Source organism: Pelophylax lessonae (assembly GCF_965119305.1).
Source record: "Pelophylax lessonae genome assembly, chromosome: 8".
NCBI lineage: Eukaryota > Metazoa > Chordata > Amphibia > Anura > Ranidae > Pelophylax > Pelophylax lessonae.
This window is the reverse complement of record NC_138775.1, coordinates 167,684,124-167,706,973: the sequence shown is the minus strand read 5'-3', so window position 1 is coordinate 167,706,973 and position 22,850 is coordinate 167,684,124. Positions and strand designations below refer to the sequence as shown.

Genomic DNA, 22,850 nt, shown 5'->3' with positions numbered 1-22,850 from the left:
CTGGAAGGGAGAAAAGACTGTCAGGCTGGTGTTAAGAACCATCCTTTACAGCAGCTTCTGAACCTTTTTACAAGGAGGAATATCAGGAAAAAAAACGTCTGGGCTTAGGGAATCTCTGCTATACAACCCCAATTTCAAAAAAGTTGGGATGCAACAAACAGAATGCAATGGTTTGCAAATCTCACAAACCCATACTTTTATTTACAATAGAAAATAGAAAACATATTGTGTTTAACCATTTCCATACTGACTGCCACATATATACTGTGGCAGGGGGCGGCCCGGCTACGCAAAATCACGTACATGTACGTGATTTTGTGCATGGGTTTTCGGAGGGGCGTGCGTGCGCCATCAGAGCATCGCTCCCGCTGTGATTGGACACAGCAGGAGCCAACCAGCAGGTCCAGAAGCCGCGATGGCCGTCGGGACCCACCAATCGTTTCACGGAATGACAGAATAGCAGTCTGACTACGTAAACAGGGCAGACCACTGTCAGGGAATAAAAGAGAGATCTTGCGTTTCAGCTAAGCTAAAACACAGATCTCTCTTTTCCTCTAGTGCACCCACTCCCCCTACAGTTAGAAAGCACTCCCTAGGAGCACATTTTACCCCTTGATCACCCCTAGTGTTAACCCCTTCCCTGCCAGTGTCATTTATACAGTAACAGTGCATATTTTTCTAGCACTGATCGCTGTATGGGTGTCACTGGTCCCTAAAAAGTGTCACTTAGTGTCAGATTTGTCCGCAACAATGTTGCAGTCCCGCTAAAAATCGCTGATTGCCGCCATTACTAGTAAAAACTATTTTAAAAAAAGTCCATAAATGTATCGCATAGTTTGTAGATGCTATAACTTTTGCGCAAACCAATGTAGACTTATTAGGATTTTTTACCAAAAATATGTAGCAAAATACATATTGGCCTAAATTGATGAAAAAAATGATTTTTTTTTTTTTTTTAAATGTATTGGGAACGTTTTTATAGCAGAAAGTAAAAAAGGCTATTTTACAGTTTGCTTCTCTAAAAAAAAAAATTCACTTCAAAACTATTATGAAAGCACACATGTTTTCCCCAACATTTCCAGTGTAAGGGATGATATCAAGAAATTATTAAGGAAAAAAATCAACTCTAATTTACTACTTAAGTGGGAAAGAGAAAAATCAACTATAATTTTACTAATTAAAGTGAAAAAGGGAAAAATCAACTCTAATTTACTAATTAAAGTGAAGGTTTCAAAATAAGTAAATTATTTCAGCGAAAACAGCCAGATTCGAATTTGCTTAGTGGAAGTGGCATGCAAAATGATTGCAGAAAAGAAAGCTCCCCACAATCAACTTTTTTCAATTTGCGAAAGAGTTTCTACAGAACTAAGAACTCACCCGGCCCTTCACTTACCAACTCCGGAGAGGAAACATTTTTTAAAACAGGTTCACGTGAAATAAACTGTAGTGGGTTCTTGCAAACAAGAAACAAAGATTCTATTTGTAGCTATAACAAATCTATTAATATCTAAGGCTGTGAGAATATGTTTCAGAACAACTCAATTAATATGAAGGCATGATGTCATAATATCCCATCTTATCAGCAGGACCTTCACTTATAATTACATTACTGCCATTGCAGAAGGTAATCAATCTTATACACCAATGATCAGTAAACGCTCATATACACATATAAAATGTTGTACATTTCTACTTTTCCACAAGGAAGCAAATAGGTTTTAGCCCCATCTGCATTGTTATATACTTCAATACAGAAAATATACAAAACTTTCAAATAAAGGAAAATACAACAAATACCTTAAGGCCCCGTTCACACTGGGGCGATCCGACTTCCCGGGGCGACCTCCGAGGTCGCGGTCGGCAGGGACTTCATAACATTGAAGTCTATGCAGGTCGCTCCGGGTCGCCCCAAAGAAGCTCCGGACCCTTTTTCTAAGTCGGAGCCTGCACACCAGATTTTTTTCGGCCGAAAAGTCGGAGTCGGTTGTCGAAAGCATCATACTAACAAGCCAAAAATCGGCCGATCGGACGTTGGCCGAAAATTCCCGGCCAATAATCGATGCGTGTGTGCGGGGCATTAGTGTGCCCAGTCTTATAGGCTTCAAAAAAGGGGATCTGCCTCTGAAACATGTCACTAATGCTCTGAGCCTCCAGAAAGGAAGTAAACAGTACATTTTAAAGACCAAACTCGGGCTGCTGCCTTAGCGGAGGTTCGGATCGGAAGAGCTTTGGCAGGTGCCATCTTAAACCAGTCTGCTGGGAACATTGTGGTGAAGAAGCGTGACCAAATATGCACCTTGGCATACCGTTGGCCATGAGACTTAGGACTTTCCTACCTGCAGCCTGGCTGTGTACTTTGATGACCATACTGACAGATGACATGTGAATGCATTGGTTGTTTATGTTTTACACAAATATTTAAAAAATGGTTTATTCATGAACTCATGAGAATTTTCCTTTTTCACTTTTGTCTTTAAGCTCTGTCATTCCCTGGAACTGACCACTGGAAACTGCAAGTTGTCGTTCTGACCGAGAAGACTTTTTTGAGTTTTACAACTATTAAGAACATTTGAGATGGACATTAAAGCGGTTGTAAACCTAAAATTAAAAAAAAAAAAAAACCTGCAAGACAAAGGCATAATGAGCTAGTATGCATCGCATACTAGCTCATTATGAATTACTTACCTTAGAATGAAGCCCCAACACGGACCCCCGGACACCGCTGCGGGCGCTGACATGATCCCACGGCGTCTCTTCCGGGTTCGGCGGCTCCTGCGCTGTGATTGGCCGGAGCCGCGATGATGTCACTCCCACGCGGAGTCATTTTCCGGCAAGCTCCCGGCAAGGGAAGCTGAAGGTCCGCCGCTTTAAATGTAACCATATTGCTACACTGGCCACACAGGCGCCTCTCTTCTCTTTTATACACTGTAGCCCCTGCTGGATTTTGCTTCTAATGCCCTTGTGGGGGCTGACATTTGTGGATGGCCATTTTATGGTTACACAACCTATCACATTGTTATAATATTTAATATGGACTATAAACTGAAGGACTTATGAATACATGGTTGTGGAACGAATCATCGGAGTTTCCAAGATTTCTTATAGGGAAATTCGCTTTGATGTACGAGTGCTTTGGGTTACAAGCATGTTTCCGGAACCAATTATGCTTGCAATCCAAGGTTTTACGGTATTTCTCTGATTGAGGTCATATACTTAGAATTGTAACATCCCCATAGCATACATACCTTAACTGTGTATTGTCCTATATGTCATTAACATAATTTATCCTTTAAAACCTATAGTTAAGACATTACCATTCCTAATCAGTGATGTAAACCTGGTGATCTGCCATTTTTCAAAGGACTACAAGTTTTTCATCTTTCGCATGGTGGGAATTGAAGTTCCATAAAGACCCAAAGGAGTCTCATCCTGTTCCCCCATTGGATTCCATCCAGGTAGCGTCATCTCCCGGCTGCTGGTCCGGCTGTGAGGGGGAAGCGCTATGCCACATAGGGGTAGAGAAGCTATCAGGAGAAGCCTATACCTAACTTTAATGTAAGTGTGCTATGGTTCTGTGCAATAAACCTTGATTGCATTACTGAGTGGCGCCTGTCCTCTCTTGTTTCAAAGGAGTCTCATTGGCCATGATTGGTACCAAAGTATTTGTTCTCTAAAACCTTGGTTGTTGTTAGGATTATGCTTTATTTAAATGTTATATAGACATGCTTAATTGAATGTTGGAGTTTTACTTTAACTTTTAAATTTTACTGAAAATCTCTCCCTTTGCAACTTTTTGCTGTTGAGGATGTAAATTTCCTCCCATTGTTATCTGAGTTGTGAGAACAATTTTGTTTGCAGGATATTTTGTTATTCTAAAAAGTGGTTTCTTGAGTTTGCTTTCCTGTTGTATATACATCTGTTTCATTTAAGTAAAGGATATATTTTAAAGGGTCTCTCGCTGACGATTATGGTAAAGGACTTCTTACTGTTATGCACGATTCTATTTTTATTATATGTAGAATATGGCGTGTATAGACTGGGAATGTATCCTGTTTTGTATACTGTATAAAAGAGCCAAAGACTGAAATTAAAATTGAGTAACCCATTCACTATGCTCTTGGGTGAGAGTGAGTTACTTCCAGGTCCCTGAAGTCTGGACGTGTGGAATGGAAATATATGCCGGGAAAGGTTAGTAGAGACTACATAGACAGATAATATAGAAAGGGATCTAAAGATCTGTGTAACTGGGAGTGTCATCACAAATCTGACCACTGGAGGACAAGCAGGCTCTGCTCCCAAAAAGTATGCAAAGAAGAAAATTGACCATACTAGGATGGATGTGCTTTCATACTTAACGTGGTCAGTTTGAAACAAAAAAAACAGGGGTACTGACAGGATAACCAGGTATTTCGCACAAAGGAAGCAATGAAAGGAGAACAGGATACTTTTAAATACAAGTACATGGTATTAGACACATATCAGGAATATGAAATGTTGGGGTAAAATGCACTTTAAGTTTTGACGTGTCTGCAGATTGAGACTCCTCCTGTACAAATTCCTCAAAAAAAAATGTCAATGTACAATCCTCCTCATCCTCAGCTTACTGTGTAGAAGCAACTGAGGCCCTAGGGAATTCAGAGACAGACTCTGGAGGAGAAGGGGTGGAAGCACACTTGCTAGTGTCCTGAAGGCAACAGCATAACCCAATGTACATGAATACTTTATCATCTGTCCTCTATAACAGTTAATAAATGCAGTTTGTTTCTTTCTAATACTGAATGCAAAGATAGAACACCGACATGGTTTAAGACTACACCTTACATATGTGGGTATACATTTTATATAAAGGAAGGTTGGTTTAAGAGATATAAATATTTATTAAAATGATCCCCACTTTTGTGTATGGACAATTTATGACTCAGCTTCAACTGATGTTCAAGGCTAATCTTATATATTGATGTTTGTCTACTAGCAGCATGATGCGTCAGTCAGAGTCCAAATATTAGCAGGGTATCACCACAACATGAAGAGACAGGGCAAAATGGCCCATGTAGTTTCACTATGAAAGATAAAGAACTTCTGTTTTGCTATCAATTATAATGCAGACATGTCAGTAAATGATGGCCCTAATTACTTGCATTTAATTCCCATTTCCTATGACATGCTCTGTAATATTCACAGCTTTGGTACTCTGCACTAGTCAGAGGGTTGGGACACTTACCAGGTTCAGACTAACTGGAGTGTGAGCTTTGGGAACTGGGTGATTATACAAAGTCTTCAGTATATCATTTAAGTCATTTTCCTGAAAGGACCAAAATACAGCATTAATAAATCTCAAACCTTCAGTTAAGGCAAATATAGGAATTTAAATCATGCCCTAGAAAATAGGAAATACTGCAGTATCCCCCAAAGTCACTGGTCTGCTGGCCACCAGCAGGCCAGTACTGCAAGGGAGGATGCCAAGGGCCCCCCCAATTCAACAGCATCAGACAGTGGAGGCGATTGCTAGGGGCCGGGTATAAGCCAAGTATATCACCTTATTCATTCGCCCCTTGAACACCTCAAGCAGTTAACCCCTGAATTGGTAAGGGGAGCCACTACAAGGGCAAGTCCCCCCCCCCCCCCCCCGGAGTTCAGCTTTAAACCTTTTTCTTTTTTGTATATAGGCACACCCGCTGCATAAGTTTATGTTCTTAGACCCCTGATGTCGATGTCTCCCCTACCCTCTACCGAAGAACACACATCCTGCGTAATAAACACACGAATGGTGCAGAACCGTGCATTGATGTGCCAGTCATTTTAAAAAGGTGACCTAATAATCCCAACACAGCAGGTCATGCAGCCTCTTCTCCTCAAATACAGTGCCAGGCCAAAAGCTCTGCATTGTATACAAGGATATTGCGGGACCGCTCACAAGCCGCAGCATCAGGGGGAAGATCTGAGTGGCAGCTGCAAAGGAGAGCAAAGGATGGGTTAATTAAAAGCGCTTGTAATGGGTACTCTAATCAAAAACATGCATTTAACCCTTGCAGTGCTTGTAGAGTTGCACTGCAAGGGAAATTTCTTTAGTACACCTTTAATACAGAGGTGTGAAGCTGGCCTAAGAGAGTTTTTGATAGAAGCAAAAACCAAACAGAGATGCTAATTCTTTCCCACTCTATTCTAAACTAAAAAAAATGGTTTTGACTGGGATTCAAATAATTCAAAAATGCATAAAACACAAACTGTGCATTATGCACAAAATGAGTACATACATCAAAGAAGAAAATTACGTAACCTATTTAGGTGAAAAAAGTAAGCAATCCCCATGGAAACTGAACTTTTTCAACATATTTTAATAAGCAAACATTAGATCCTCAAAAATTTGTCCACAGATTATTCTTGAATATAAACATAAAAGAAACTGGCCTTTTCAATCACTTATTCAATGAAAAAATCAAAAAAGGTAAAATGCACTGTAAAAGTAAGTATACCCTTGGCCTCAGAACCTGGTATTGTCACCAAAGCAGGCTACTTCTTGTGGGCATTTAGCATAACTGTCCACCATTCTCTAGCATCGGCTCAAAACGTTTGACCATTCCTCCATGCAAAGTTCCTTCAGTTGCAAGCTTCAAATCCCACCATAGGATTTTAATCAAAACCAAAAATTTTACAAACCAAAACTTTGACTAGGTCAGTCCATAACCCTCTAATTTTTCTTTTGATGTATTTTTTTGTGGATTTGCTAGTGTGCTTTGGATTATTAAAACGATAAAAGATCCATTTCAAGTTCAACTTTTGGACAGATGGTCTTGCAATCTCCCTACAGAAGCTCTAAAAGCTAAATATGTTTTACCTTAACACATTCTCTGCATTAGGATAAAAAAAAAAACTTTCAGGGTGCAGCTCCCCCCCTGGCCTCAAAGGCCCAGAGACAGTAGTGGGAGATATTGGCTCCTGATGCGGTCATTCGCAGCTGGAGTGCGATTTGCTAAGGTCGGCACTTGGCAGGGGGAATGAGCTAGGAGCGCTTGTCTGGGGAGTCGGTTCAGGTCTGCTCTGTGCAAAATCATTGCACAGAGCAGTTAAGTATGACATTTTACAATCACTTTAAGCACACTTTAATATGATGCGAAATTCAAAGCCGACTTCATAAAGCAAGCTGTGTAGGCCTTTAGGCAGAAAATTAGGCAGCCCCAAAGCAAAAAATTTCCACCATGCTTCACAGTATGCGATTCTTCTCCCAATATGCTGTCTTTGGTTTGGACCAAACATTTCCACTGCTATCAGTCCACAGAACATGGTTCCAGAAGGCCCAGTCTCTATTTACATGTTCAATGGCCAACTGTACTCTTGTTCTAATATATTTTAGAAAGCAATTGCTTTTTTAGGGCACATATCTAATGCAGGTTACATTTGCGACACCTCTTTCTTGATTGTAGATGCATGCATTTGATCCAGTTGTTGCAAGAGTTACCTGCTGATTCTTCAATTAATTTTTGGGATTCTTAGAGACTGCTTTTAACATCTGACACTCAAGTTGCTGGGCTGACCAGGTTATTTTCCTTACGGTGGAATAAGTGATTTAAACAGCTCTTTTGATCTTGGCATCCATGACACCACACAGTAATTGCAAAGAGAGCACCACACCAAAGATAGCTGATGTTCAAATAAGACTGGCTCTACTTTTGAAGGTTCTGATCACTGGAACTTAATTTCGAACACCTCATTCTAATTTATTGATTTGACGTGGAGGTAAATGTATGGGGTGTACTTACTTTTTTCTATGTGATATATCTCCATGTTTGTTTATTTGCACTATAGAATACATCAGGTCACTTTTGTGTCTAATTTGTTCAAGAATATTACCTTCATAACTAGGCACTGTCTGAGTGAAGATCTATTGTCTGCCTGTTAAAATATGTTAAAAAATTCAACAATTTCCATGGGATATACATAAATTTTTGCATAAAAACCAAAAGAACCACAGAGAAGCGCTAAATGGAACTACTGGTGTATGGTGCAAATGGCAGCTGAATGCGCTGTGGCCAATTCTAGTGACACCGGCAATAAAACCAGTAATGAGTTTATTAAAAACAGAAGCATAAATGGACAATGCCTCAATGGTAGTGAATGCAGTGCTTTCCCCAACACACTGGAAAGGCAAAAACTGGGCAAAGATTCAATGGATGGGGGTCCTCTTGCGTGCTGTCAGCTGTGTCTCTGCTGGGCTAGACAGTGCTGCAGTGGTTACTGCCGTTGTGCTCGTCAACAAATGGCAATAGCCGGATGGAGAGGAAGCCTGATGGAGCGGAGGGGAAAATGGCCATGCCTGGTTGGAGAATGGCAAAGGATGAGGCAGGGGACCAGTGGATGTGAAAAGGCAGCCACGCTGCGGAGGACCGTGGACCTGACAAGCGGCTTCATGAACAGCAGGGAGACAGCCCAGGGGTGACGTCATCCACCAGGAAGTCGCCGTCTAAAGCGAGGTCTGAACCACAAGTGGAACGCATGCATAAGGAAAAGTGTGCAGGGAGGGTAGCAGTCGTCCTGACAACGCATTTTAGGCGTGGCCCTTTGTCAACTCCTTACTGCTTTTATACTATTGCCGATGTCACTAGAATTGGCCAAAGTGCATACAGCTGCCATTTTCTCCGTACACCAGTGGTTCCATTTAGCGCTTCTTTGTAGTTCTTTTTTTTTTGCTGGTCTCTTAGCACGGCTCCTGGTACAGGACTTCCACACAACTGCTTTGTGGTCCCCAGTATGATGCTGCACATCACCATCAAGGGATTTTTTTTGTCTTGGCCCTCTAGCGCCAGACCTTTTTTTTTTTCTTTTTGGTTTTACTTTTTTCATAAATGTATTGTTTCAACACAAAGTACTGATTAATAAAATGAATTAAACAAGCAATCAACTGAGTTATTTTCATAAGATATTTATAATAAATTGTTACCTGCTCTTTTACTAAATAGTCAGCCAGTGTATTTAATAGTTTGTAGTAGACTTCAAACCACGGGAGATAACTGAATGGAATAAAGGCATTATTAAAAGAGAGCATGACCAAAGCATGAGCATATGCATTTCCATATATACATCACACACATATTTACACACACGCTACTAAAATCAGTGGCAAGGCTGAGAACATTTGATTTATCTGCCAGGAAAGACACTGTACTATTCACTGCAGTGCAAAGCCATTTATCATATTATTGCATGAATATTGCCTTCTACTGCCTAATGAAAAATAGCCTGTCCCTTGTGTGGGCATCTCCCTTCTCTGGGCGGCAGATTTATGTCCCTGTTACAGAGGGATAGTGAGATGCACCGCTCTGTGCAAGAGAGGTCATGCATTTCAATGTCGTGTCAGGCTGGCTCCCTCTCGGCAGAGCCGCAGTGTTTGGGGGTCATTACAAAGTGTACAGAATGGATGATGAGCTTTACATTACACATGAGCAGAGACTGGCATGCACAAGATAAGAGGTCATAGTGCTGACTCCAGACTTACTGCAGAAAAGTTTTCACATCTATGTTAATATTTATGAACTGTCGATGCGTAATTACATTTTTGTGTGTGTGTGTGTGTATATAAATTTATATATATATATATATATATATATATATACACATACATACAGTAAAACCTTGGATTCAGAGTAACTTGGCTTGAGAGCATTCTGCAAGACAAGCAAATTTTCTTTTGACATTTTAACTTGATAAACAAGCAATGTCTTGATATACAAGTAGCGTCATATCACAACTGAGTATAAAAGAGAAGAGTGGTGCATCTAAGTGTAGCAATATCGTTCATTTAATGAATGTACAACATTTAGCAAATCACATGGTTGATGATTAAAACAGGCACATCTACAGACATCTCAAGTCTCCCGCAAGTCGCGGGAGACTCCCGCTTTCCGCCCTGAGCTCAGATGACTCATCGATGCAGGCAGAAGAGTGTGTCAGCTGTCAGCAAGCTGAGCCTGCACAGAGAAATTACGTCGGAGCTGAAGTAGATCTGGCTCACAGGCGGAGTGATATGAGTCATGCACTCTGCCTGTGGGAGAAGCTGCAGAGAGCAAGCAGCGGCTTTGCTCTCTACTACAGCCACATCGTCTACTCCAGGAGGCATTTTGGCGCGGGACCAATCATTGTGACAGACACAGTGACCTAACCTGAGAGCAGCACCAGAGAGCCAGCACCTGAGACCAGTACCAGCAAATGACCAGAACCAGTACCAGCACCAGTGGCCAGTACCAGCACCAGTGGCCAGTACCAGCACCAGTGACCAGCACCAGCACCAGTGACCAGGCCAGTACCAGCACCAGTGACCAGGCCAGTACCAGTACCAGCACCAATGGCCAGCACCAGTACCAGCACCAGTGACCAGGCCAGTACCAGCACCAGTGACCAGGCCAGTACCAGCACCAGTGACCACACCAGCACCAGTGACCAGGCCAGTACCAGCACCAGTGACCAGCACCAGTACCAGCACCAGTGACCAGGCCAGTACCAGCACCAGTGACCAGCACCAGTGACCAGGCCAGCACCAGTGACCAGTACCAGCACCAGTACCAGCACCAGTGACCAGGCCAGCACCAGCACCAGCACCAGTGACCAGGCCAGTACCAGCACCAGTGACCAGTACCAGCACCAGTGACCAGCACCAGCACCAGTGACCAGCACCAGTGACCAGTACCAGCACCAGTGACCAGTACCAGCACCAGTGACCAGGCCAGTACCAGAGACCAGTACGAGCACCAGTGACCAGTACCAGCATCAGTGACCAGGCCAGTACCAGCACCAGTGACCAGGCCAGTACCAGAGACCAGTACGAGCACCAGTGACCAGGCCAGTACAAGCACCAGTGACCGGTACCAGCACCAGTGACCAGTACCAGCACCAGTGTCCAGCACCAGTGACCAGGTATACTGATTACATTTCATTTTATTATTCTCTGGTAGTGTTAAATTGGAAAGGGGGGGGGGGGGGGGAGTGCGGCGCAGGCGTGCGTGGGGGGGGGGGGGCTCACCTCCCTGAAATGACTTTGCCACCTCCCTGAAATGAGTTTTTGCAGGTTGGGATGTCTGCATCTAAGTATGCAGTCATCCGGGGTAAAGCTGTCCACAGACAATCCTCCGCACCGCCATCAACGTCATCTCTTCCACGGTGCGCTCCACGAGTGCTTCAAGCCTCTCTTTCAGATCGCTCTACTGCAGGGTAGTCTTCCCGGTCACGACTGCACACTGTTGGCAGTGAGAGGCGGTGGTGAGCAGGATGGTCTATGTTGACAGCTTTCCCCCAGTTGCCTGCGTTCTTAGATGTGCCTATTTTATTAATCAACCATGTGGATTGCTAAATGTTGAACCTTTATTAAATGTAACCATATTGCTACACTTAGAGGCGCCTCTCTTCTCTTTTATACTCTGTAGTTCCTGTTGGCTTTTGCTTCTAATCCCCTTGTGGTGGCTGCCATTTGTGGATGAATATTTTATGGTTACAGAACCTATTACATTGCTATAATCTTTTTATATAGACTATAAACTGAAGGACTTATGAAAAAAAGGTTGTGGAGCGCGAATCATCTGAGTTTCCATTATTTCTTATGGGGAAATTCGCTTTGATATAAGAGTGCTTTCGATTACAAGCATGTTTCTGGAACAAATTATGCTCGCAATCCAAGGTTTTACTGTATATATATATATATATATATATATATATATATACATACATATATTTGTGAATTTCTATGTTTTTATGGGGTTGTATAATGTAGTTATATAAAAAACATATGTGGATATAATTGAGTTTCAATCAAAAGATACCCTGCTCCAATAGGAAACCAAGTATTCTATTGATTGCAATTTTTACTATAAAAGTTCAATAAAAAAAAAAAAAAGACACAGACACAAAGATTATTTTTTTTTTTTTTTCCATAGATTATGATTTATAATATTATTACAGGTACTTGCCTAGCACTGTCAGTTTACACAGCGCTTGACATACACAGTATATATATTGTAATTAGTCCCTGCCCTCAAGGAGCTTACAAATCGAAGATCCCCGAAAATCCCTAACTCACATTCATACACATGCTAGGGCCAATTTAGACAAGAGACAACTAACCTATTAGCATGTCTTTGGAGTGTGGGAGGAAACTGGAGTACTTGGAGGAAACCCACACAGGCAAAGGGAGCTGTAAACTCCAGGCAGGTAGTACCGTGGTTCGGATTCAAACCAACGACCCTAGTGTTGCTAGATGGTAGTGCTAACCAAAGATTAAGGTAATTTAGTGTAATTGTTTAATTTAATTTGTGGTAAACTCATATTGCGGATATTTTTCCAGATGAAAGCCACTAGATCTGCACAGCTGGAATTCAAAACCTTTTTTCTATTGAGTAAAAAAATAGTTTTGCAAGCCATATTTTTCCACCTTGAGATACTAGAACAATACACTTGCACATTTGCTGTACTTGGAGGTATTAATTTAATATTATCTGGCATTGCCCCAAATACACATCAATTCGGTGCATAGCGTTTATGAAAATATGTTTGTACAATAGATTGCTTGTAGTCTCTTTTGTCTATGGGTAGCGAAAGCCAAGCATGAAAATAATGGGTCACACTTCTTCCTGAAGTCTATCTCACACATTACAGACTGTGCAATCTCGTTTATGTTTACCAACATCTTGGTTGTGCAAAGACCCACTTGATTGAATACAAAGTTAATTTTTTTTTATTTTTTTGTAGGCTGACAGACTATATACAATATACCGTTGTGCTCATAAGTTTACATACCCTGGCAATATTTAGGATTTCTTGGCCATTTTTCAGAGAATAAGAATGACAACACAAAAACTTTTCTTTCACTCGTGGTTAGTGTTTGGCTGAAGCCATTTATTATCAATCAACTGTGTTTACTCTTTTTAATTCATAATGACAACAGAAACTATCTAAATGACCCTGATCAAAAGTTTACATAGCCCAGTTCTTAATACCGTGTATTGCCCCCTTTAACATCAATGCCAGTTTGAAGCATTTTTGTGGTATTTGTGGATGAGGCTCTTCATCTTCTCAGATGGTAAAGCTGCCCATTCTTCCTGGCAAAAAGCCTCCATTTCCTGTAAATTCTTGGGCTGTCTTGCATGAACTGCACATTTGAGATCTCCCCAGAGTGGCTCTATGATATCGAGGTCAGGAGACTAAGATGGCCACTCCAGAACCTTCACTTTATTCTGCTGTAGCCAATGACAGGTTGACTTGGCCTTGTGTTTTGGATCTTTGTCACGTTGGAATGTCCAAGTACGTCCCATGCGCAGCTTCCGGGCTGATGAATGCAAAGTTTCCTCCAGTATTTTTTGATAACATACTGCATTCATTTTGCCATCAATTCTGACCAAATTTCCTGTGCCTTTTGTAGCTCGCACATCCCCAAAATATCAGTGACCCACCTCCATGTTTCACAGTAGGAATGGTGTACCTTTCATCATAGGCCTTGTTGACTCCTCTCTGAATGTAGCGTTTATGGTTGTGGCCAAAAAGCTCAATTCTGGTCTCATCAATCCAAATGATTTTGTGCCAGAAGGTTGGAGGCTTGTCTCTGTGCTGTTTGGCGTATTGTAAGCGGGATACTTTGTGGAATTTGCATAGTAATGGCTTTCTTCTGGCGACTCGACCATGCAGCCCATCTTTCTTCAAGTGCCTCCTTATTGTGCATCTTGAAACAGCCACACCACATGTTTTCAGAGTCCTGTATTTCACATGAAGTTGTTTGTGGGTTCTTCTTTGCATCCCGAACAATTTTCCTGGCAGCTGTGGCTGAAATTTTAGTTGGTCTACCAGACTGCAGTTTGGTTTCAACAGAACCCCTCATTTTCCACTTCTTGCTTAGAGTTTGAACACTGCTGATTGGCATTCTCACTTCCTTGGATATATTTTCATATCTCATTCCCATTTTATACAGTTCAACTACCTTTTCCCGCAGATCCTTTGACAATTCTTTTGCTTTCCCGTGACTCAGAATCCAGAAACGTCAGTGCAGCACTGGATGAAAGATGCAAGGGTCTGTCAGCAGTGCAGAAACTCTTTGACCTTTAGGCTCGGTTCACATTTATGCGATGCGGGAAGGCTGCGAATTCGCAGCCTGTTCCCGCATCGCACACGCACCCCCGGCAGTTCACACTGCCATATGCGATACGCTGGGGGTGTCAATGTAATCTTAACGACACCCCCAGTTTGATCGCATATCGCAGTGCGATCGTGCAGTTCGCACAGGAGCGGATCGCACAAGTGTGAACCGCTGTGCGATCCGATCCTGATGCGGCTGCAAAAATGCCTCCTGTGCGTGTTTGCTCCGGGTTCGATGCGAATTTAGCCATACAAACTGTATGGCTAAACTCGCACCGCACAGCTGATCGCATGGAATGTCGGAGCAGTGCGCTCCGACATTACAGGCGAACCCGGCACTCGCAGAAGTGTGAACCGGGGCTGATACACACACTAATTACAAGCAAACAGATCACAGGTGAGGGTGGTTATCTTTAATAGCCATTCAAACCCCTTTGTGTCAACTTGTGTTCATGTTATCAGGCCAAAATCTCCAGGTATGTAAACGTTTGATCAGGGTCATTTGGGTAGTTTCTGTTGTCATTATGATTTAAAAAAAGTAAACACAGTTGACTGATAATAAATGGCTTCAGCCAAACACTAACCATAAGTGAAAGAAACGTTTTTGTGTTATCATTCATATTCTCGGAAAAAATGGCCAAGAAATCATAAATTCTGCCAGGATATGTAAATTTATGAGCACAACTGTATTACCAAAAGTATTGCCTTTACACACACTTGAACTTTAATGGCATCCCAGTCTTATTCCATAGGGTTCAATACTGAGTTGGTCCACCCTTTGCAGCTATACCAGCTTTAACTCTTCTGGGAAGGCTGTCCACAAGGTTTAGGAGTGTGTCTATGGGAATGTTTGACTATTTTTCCCGAAGCGCATTTGTGAGGTCAGGCACTGATGTTGGACTAGAAGGCCTGGCTCACAGTCTCTGGTGTTCTATCGGGTTGAGGTAAGGACTCGTTGCAGGCCAGTCAAGTTCCTCCACCCTAAACTCGATCATCCGTGTCTTAATAGACCGTGTTTGTGCCCTGGTGCGCAGTTATATTGAAACAGGAAGGGGCCATTCCCAAACTGCTCCCACAAAGTTGGGAGCATGAAATTGTCCAAATATCTTGGTATGCTGATGCCTAAGAGTTACCTTCACTGGAACTAAGGAGCCAAGCCCAACCACTGAAAAACAACCCCACACCATAACCCCCTCCACCAAATGATTTGGACCAGTGCACAAAGCAAAGTCCATAAAGACACGGATGAGCACGTTTGGGGTGGAGGAACTTGACAGGCCTGCGCAGAGTCCTGACCTCAACTCAATAGAACACCTTTGGGATGAATTAGAGCAGAGACTGCGAGCCAGGCCTTCTCGTCCACATCAGTGCCTGACCCCACAAATGTGCTTCAGGAAGAATGGCCAACATTCCAATAGACACACTCCTAAACCATGTGAACAGCTTTCCCAGAAGAGGGGAAGCTGTGATAGCTGCAAAGGGTGGGCTAACTCAATATTGAACCCTACAATTTAAGACTGGGATGCCATTAAAATTCACGTGCGTGCAAAAGCAGGCACCCAATACATTTGGTAATATAGTGTAGTTGCTGTTAGATTACAAAGTAAGAATCTAACATTTGTGGCCATGTTAGGAAGTACAATGTCACTGCAAGATAAAAAACCAATAGCAACCCAAATATGAACAGTGTACTACCAAAACGCACAATAACGACATTGATGCTGCTATTCTGAAAATTTCAGAAAAGTAGAATAGCAACTGTCATCCACAACTGCCAATCAAGCTTAAAATATAAAAGAAGGTTTTTAAAGTTCATATGGGCAATGGTTCAATTTTCCTCCAGGTAACAAAAATTATCCCCAGCTATTTGTGCTCACCGTGCATATATGTCTGTATGTGCTTGTGGCTGTTTAGCTTTGCATGCCTTGTGTCTGAACACAAATGTACACCTCTGGCAGATGAATTGCTGGAAACTTGGGAGAAATAAATGTGCAGAGAAAAGAAAACTATGGAGCAATGACCAAAGTAGCTCTGTCGGCATAATATACAGAGTGACAGGTTTGCTGAGTTTTAGGTCTAGTGTGAAATACAAGGCCCCATCAAGGCCTGTCACAGTGAACAAACCTCCCCATATTTCATGGCTCATTAGAAGGAGATTCAAACAGTTTCCCCGAGAATATTTTCCCAGAACTGCTACCTATTAGTAGCCCAGTCACCCTCCAGGCTCTTGAACCACTGGGGTGCCACTGCAGGGTACATTTTTTAAATTGAAAGAGTCAGAGGTTAAGTGACGGAGAGGAAGTGGCTTGTATAGGAAGGGGCAGGTGAGCAATCACCATTCCAAGTTAGTAAACAGATTCATAATTTTCAGGTTCACATCTATAGAGCGGGTTTCTCCCTGTCCAGACGGTGGAAAATGAGGAGGGGGGGGGGGGCTTGTGTGTAAAGTATTGATCAAGAGTACATAATAATAGAAAACACTTAGTCTATAAAAACATGGTCTTAGGCCTCGTACACATGATGAGAAAACTGGACAAATAATGGCCTATATTTTTCTTTTACATGCTAGTCTCAAATCGAAAATTAAGAGATTACTAAACTTACAAAAAATCTTGTACAACACAAATCCACTTTGGAAGTGATGTAACGTTTTGTATTTTGTAATGTTTTCTGTCGTTCCAGAGCATGTGTAGGCGTGGTCGTGGTCTTCTAAATTTTTGATTGAATACAGTATGGATTAATGCTGCATTCACACCTGGGCATTTTGAATTGCGGGCAGATTTTCTGCAATTCTGCCCCACGATTGCTCAGGTGTGAATGGCAAAATCGCACAAAGTACATTTGACATGCCATTCATTTGAATGGCACCTAAAATTGCGGTGTGATAAATCGTGACAAACCACATTGCATGAAGCATGTTGCCCAAAACAAGCACGTGATTTTTTTTTTTTTTTGGGGCGACCAGCTTCACGCAATGCAGTTTGCCAAAAAAATGCACCGCGATTTAAGGTGCCATTAAACCTAACCGCATTTCAAATGTGCATTGTGCGATTTGTAATTCACACCTCGGCATTTTGAAATCACGAGCAGAATCAGGGCAAACTGCAGCTCCGTGTCTGACTGGACACACGGAGCTGCAACTCAGATCAGGTGCCCCCATAGCAAGCTGCTTGCTGTGGGGGCACTCAACAGGAGGGAGGGGCTAGAAGCAGCAAACAGGGACCCGAGAAAAGGACGATCCAGTCTGCCCTGTGCAAAATCAGCAGTAGAACGTTTTTTTTTTTTTTTTTAAATAACAAAGACTTTACAGTCACTATAATGAATCAAAGAAAAGTGTCAGTATCAACATGTGAAGGACAGGAGAAAAAAAGTTGGGACTGCAACATTTGCGAGAAGCAGATAAGGGAGTCCATAGACATGTCCCAATCATCAATTACCCCTTGCGCTGATAAACCAGCACCAACAAACTTTTATGTGTTGCCCTCTGGCCCTTTCCACTTCTTTTTACAATAATTTAAATTATCAGTTTAACATTGATGACAGGATAACAAGTTGGGGCAGTTTCTTTAGACGTGAAGGTCAGATTGCGCATGCACGTCCAACCACACACTAATGTCTGTGGCCAGCTTAAAGAATCAAAAATGTCAAAGTAAGAAAGGTCTGATCCATACAATTTATCATAAAATAATGGAACTACTTTTATACTCACCTTAGAATACATAGGCAGATTTTACCTCCAGAGGTCAAGCGGCAAAAACCAAACCTTTGCTTTCCATCAATATCAGTCAGAACAAAGGTAAAGTGCTGCCCCATCTGTGCCTGGGTCCCCCTGAAAAAGAATGAAGATTAAAAATAATGAATCATCAGATCAAGATTTTACTGCGCTACTCTCTAGATGGAGCTAAGGAATCTGAAATAACAAATAAGTCCAAAGAAAATATAAAGAATCTATAAAGATTATAAAAAAATCAGCTAATTGGTTGTTACTGGACAATATTATAAGTTCCTACACCCAAAATTAATAATAATAGTGCAGCGCTACCGTAACACTCTTAAAAATGTATTTTTCATTTATCAATGATGGTGGAACTCTCCACCCAAAACTAAATACTTATCAATCATGTCAAAAACTTTTACACAAATGCAAATTATTAAAGCAAATAAATCCAAAATAGCTTATAACTTATGAATAGTAGTGAAAACTCCCCAAGTACAAAATCAAAACAATATATAAATGTACACCCCAAACTCAAGGTCACACACACTGAAAAATACAGCAATCAAAATCTGAATACAAATTTTAATAATATTAAAAAAATGACTATTATAAATAATGGTGGAAAGCCCCTATATGTTTGAAGTTTTCATATAAGGCATTATTTGGCAAGGCCTGTTAGTGCCGGTTCACACTACTCCGACTTGTCAGGCGACTTGGTCGTCTGACAAGTCGTGCTCCATTCTGTGCAATTGGAACCATTCTAATAGGAGCGGCTCAAGTCGCTCCGACTTAGAAAAAGGTTCCTGCACTACTTTTGGCCGAAGTCGGAGCGACTTGCATTGACTTCCATTATGTGAAGTCAGTGCAAGCCGCGCTGAAGTCGTGGTGCACGGCGACTTGTTCAAGTCCCCCCGAAGTCGTGTCGCCATAGTGTAAACCGACACTAATAGTTTCTATCAAGAAAAAGGCATACAGTGAGGAATGACACCAACAAAAAAAACATACTGAAAAATTTTATGAGCTCACCTGTCAATAGCAAAGGGAAAGCAGAACTTTGGCACAATGCACAGTATCTCCTACAGAAACAAAAAGGGAAGATAAACTTTTTCTGAAATAAACAAACATAATACAAAACTTTAAAATGAGAGATGACAAAGACAATGCATGAAAAATCCTATACATATTAATAAGGTATCACTTGAGTTACAATTCAAAACATTTGTTGTTCGTGCTTATTGTGAGGTTTGGATTGGCATGTTTCAGGAGAACATTGCCACAGATGGGAAGATAAATTTCACAAAATTACAAAATGTGCAGAATGCCATTGAGGGTTATTTACTAAAACTGGAGAGCGCAAAATCTGGTGCAGTTCTGCATAGAAACCAATCAGCTTCCAAGTTTTATTGCCAAAGCTTAATTGAGCAACATGAAGTTAGAAGTTGATTGGCTACCATGCACAACTGTACAAGATTCTGAGTGCAGCAGTTTTAGTAATGCCCCGTACACACGTACCGATTGTCGGCCGAACGATCGGCCGTCTTTTGTCCAGGGCTGTCGTGTCTGTTGAAAACTACAAAAGACTGCACACGAATTTTGTCGGCCAACAACAGCCGACTGCAGAAGTGATGACATGTGATGGTTAACTTTCCTTGTCTTTTTTCTTTTCTGAGCATACCCAGTCTTGCAAATCTGCTGTCTGTCGGCCGAAATCTGTACTGACTGGCGCACAATCGGCCGTTCTGTTGTAGGCGTACAAAAATTTTAATGCCTGCACGACAGATTCTTTTCGGCCGAAAGTGCGCTGTCGGCTGTCGGAAGCATCATACTAACAAGCCTACAATCGGCCGATCGGTCGTCGGCCGAATATTTACGGCCGACAATCGGTACGTGTGTACGGGGCTTAAGTCTCTCCTGTTGTGCTTGAAAACTGTCTGCCCAGAAAAATGGAAATGATCCCTTGATTTGTGAACTGGTAAAGGAGTCCTTTAACCATGCAATAAGTCAGTCTAGACCTAAAAGCCCTCTCTGAGTGAACGTACGAGCATTGGCTCAGTGGGTAGCATCTATAAACTTGTAAAGCTGTCCAAAGGGGCTCATTAGCAGTTTACTGACAGGCATAGACCTATAATCTGTCATATTGTATACAGCCATTGAGGAACACTTCCGTACCCCTTGCTGAGAAATACTGATATACACAAATGCCGCACACCACCACGAACAAATGAAACTACATAAAACACCTTCTTGTTGAGAAACACCTAATTTCGATTATTCAAGTGCTGGGGCTGGGGGAGAGCATTCAGAGGATTTCAATTGATTGGAGGTAGCAATATAGTTTAGGGTCCATACACACTAGGAGCCTGAAAAAATGCCAGAACCCCTGGCAGAAAAATGTTCATAATGGCTCATATCGCACACACGTTTATGCGCGTTTGCGTTTATAAGCATTTTTTCCCCCCAAAACATTCCCCTTCTCATTATCATGAATTTACACTTGAAAATGCGGTGTTTAAGCACACCAAGTTCTTGCCAAACCTCCTCTCAAAAACACACTTGTGATGTTTTTTTTTTTTTTCGGAATATAAATGCTCCTCTTCAAATATGCCTGTAAATGCCCAAATGTGCATGGACACATTCACTAACATGGTTGCTTCTAAAGGCTGAAGGAAATAAAAGTCAAACACCTGTATAAACTGATAAATTGATTTTTTATGCCCAGTGTGCATGAGGCCTTAGAGCAGGGATGTCCAACTTGTGGCCCGAGGGCCACATGGGGCCCAGAACCTCAGGCAATGCGGCCCACTGCCCCCTGCCAATTTTTTTTTTGCTGGGGAGGAAGGAAGTCAGGTTGGGGGCACGGCCACAGCAGCTGCCAACTAACGGTAGGCAGAGGCTGCCTCAGAGGGGAGGGGGGGAGGGGATGTGAGCATGTGCAGTGTTTCTGACTCCTACCACCATGATCACTTTAAATCACTGAAGTGGTCATGGTGGTTAGAGTGTTCCTTTATTATCGGTCTGAAGAAGTAAACCTCTGTATACTGATTCTATTTCATTTGATCATCCTCTAGTTGTGTTAAATTAGTGCGGGGGCGTGGCGGCGCAGGAAGGGCGCATCGGCATTTTATTACTTATATAACTTAACTATAGTTTATATTTTATATGCGGCCCGAGAAAATTTCTCTACACTCAATGCGGCCCAGAGAAGCCAAAAGGTTGGACACCCATGCCTTAGAGTTTGAATTAAAGTGGATGTGAACCCTCTCATATATACCCAGTCAAGTGCAAAGCCTCAGATGATACCCAAAGATAAGACAAATCCTCCTACATCAGTTTTAATTGTATATCTGCAGTCTTCCCTTTTCAGTGGGTGGGGAGTCTGGGCTTACACTGTGTGTGAGCTGAATGGAGAAAAGGGACTCACGCCCCCGCACCTCCCCCCTCCTCCACATAGGCAGAGGATCGAAGGAACTGGAGTCTGAATATTCAAGCTCCCTGCTAATCTCGCTTTAAACTCCCTCCCGAAACAAATTCTCAGCTGCTGTTATCTCAAGTGTGGGAGAACTTGTCAGAAGCGACTCATACTGATAACAGAGGAACGTAGCACCAGAGGGAAATGGCACTCAGAGCTTTGGAGAGAGATAAGTAAACACTACAGATATATGTGCCTAGGTTAGATTTCATGAATGGGGTTTACAACCACCTTAATGACACAAATGGTGTCTGAACCCACAGTGATTTCATCAGTAAATAGTGTCAATTTTCTGAAATAACCATACCCTGGATATTTTTTAAAGTGGAACTTTAGTCAGAAAATTAAGTTCTGCTACATCACTTCATTTTGGCCCTTTTGCAGGTATTGTTATGTAAAACATTACAAATAGGTGTCTATACTGTTTAAAATCCTGTACTGTCTCACCCTGTTCTGCACATGCTCATTTGCTCTCTATTTTTCGACACTGTGCTGAAAATGTAAAAGCTGATCTGCTGACATCCTAAAGATATATTGCTGCGCAGGGCCTCATTCAGCAAAATGAGGAAGAAACAGGAACAATGCTGGAGGCAATTTACAGCACAAACTAATTTGGTAGGATAATTATTAATGTGGAATGCATGTTGCGTGCTAAAGAACACCATTTTTTTTTCAAGTTCTTATTGGTAAAGTTCTGCCTTAATACACGTAGGCCCCAGGGACCCCTTGTGGAAAATACAATAAAGCTGAACTCCAGGAAGATATAAAAACACATTTTAATGCAGTTATCAAAAAACATTCTATTCTTTACCAGTAAACCTGTGCCAAGTTCATGCCCACTAAGAATTAACATACTGTGAGCAAGTGGTAAAGGCAGTTTAAAACCTTCACTTTATTATCTACACCCATTGTGGAGAACTTTTTATTTTTTTTTTATTTCACACTGAAATGTTGATTTTTTTTTTTCTTTGAGAGCAGATCCAGGCAGATTGCCAGCCTTCTATCTTTGAGGATCCTTGAGAATGAATTGGTTCGCCCTACAAGCAATAGAGAGGGTCAGTAAGGGTTTGTTTTAAAGGTCTTTTACTGCCTGTTAAGAATATGCTAATGATAGAATATTAATCATAGTCTGGGCACTGGTACACTTTAAGAGTATGTCAAGCTAAGACTTTTGTCTATGTTTTGGATAGGGTAAGGAAAGGGTTAGAACCCCTGTTGAGTTTTTACTATTTAGCGCTCCAAGGTTTACCTTCTTATGGCTACTTTACATCAGCCGCTGAGTTACAGTGCAAAAGCTGGTGTGCGGTGTGGTCCAGGCAGGATCACTGAAGTGATCTCAGCGTATTTTTCTTTGCATGCTAGTCTCATATCAAAAATTATATGGTTACTAAAGTTATGAAATTTCTCCTACGACAGAATACAACTTTGGAAGTGATGTCATGTGTTGTATTGTATTGTAATGTAATGTTTTCTGAAGTTTGAGCCTGCGTGGTCCTGGCGTTCCAGTTTTTTTCGGACGAATACTGTACGGATGAAATGAAAATCATACAATCTGGT

At 41.8% G+C, this 22,850-nt stretch overlaps 1 protein-coding gene across 4 annotated transcripts in view; it reads right to left on the bottom strand.

Moving 5' to 3' along the window:
* The window catches only part of DENND1B (DENN domain containing 1B), a 383,468-nt gene that overhangs the window by 192,198 nt on the left and 168,420 nt on the right, over positions 1–22,850 (bottom strand). For 2 of the 4 annotated variants that reach the window (XM_082265591.1, XM_082265593.1), the window contains exons 4-8: positions 18,851–18,900; positions 17,816–17,935; positions 8,936–9,005; positions 5,222–5,302; positions 1,394–1,453 (exon numbers count right to left, since the gene is read on the bottom strand). In XM_082265591.1, coding sequence (XP_082121717.1) covers positions 1,394–1,453; positions 5,222–5,302; positions 8,936–9,005; positions 17,816–17,935; positions 18,851–18,900 — 381 coding nt within the window. The remainder of the gene's footprint in view (positions 1–1,393; positions 1,454–5,221; positions 5,303–8,935; positions 9,006–17,815; positions 17,936–18,850; positions 18,901–22,850) is intronic. The other 2 variants (XM_082265592.1, XM_082265594.1) reach the window with 1 other exon arrangement.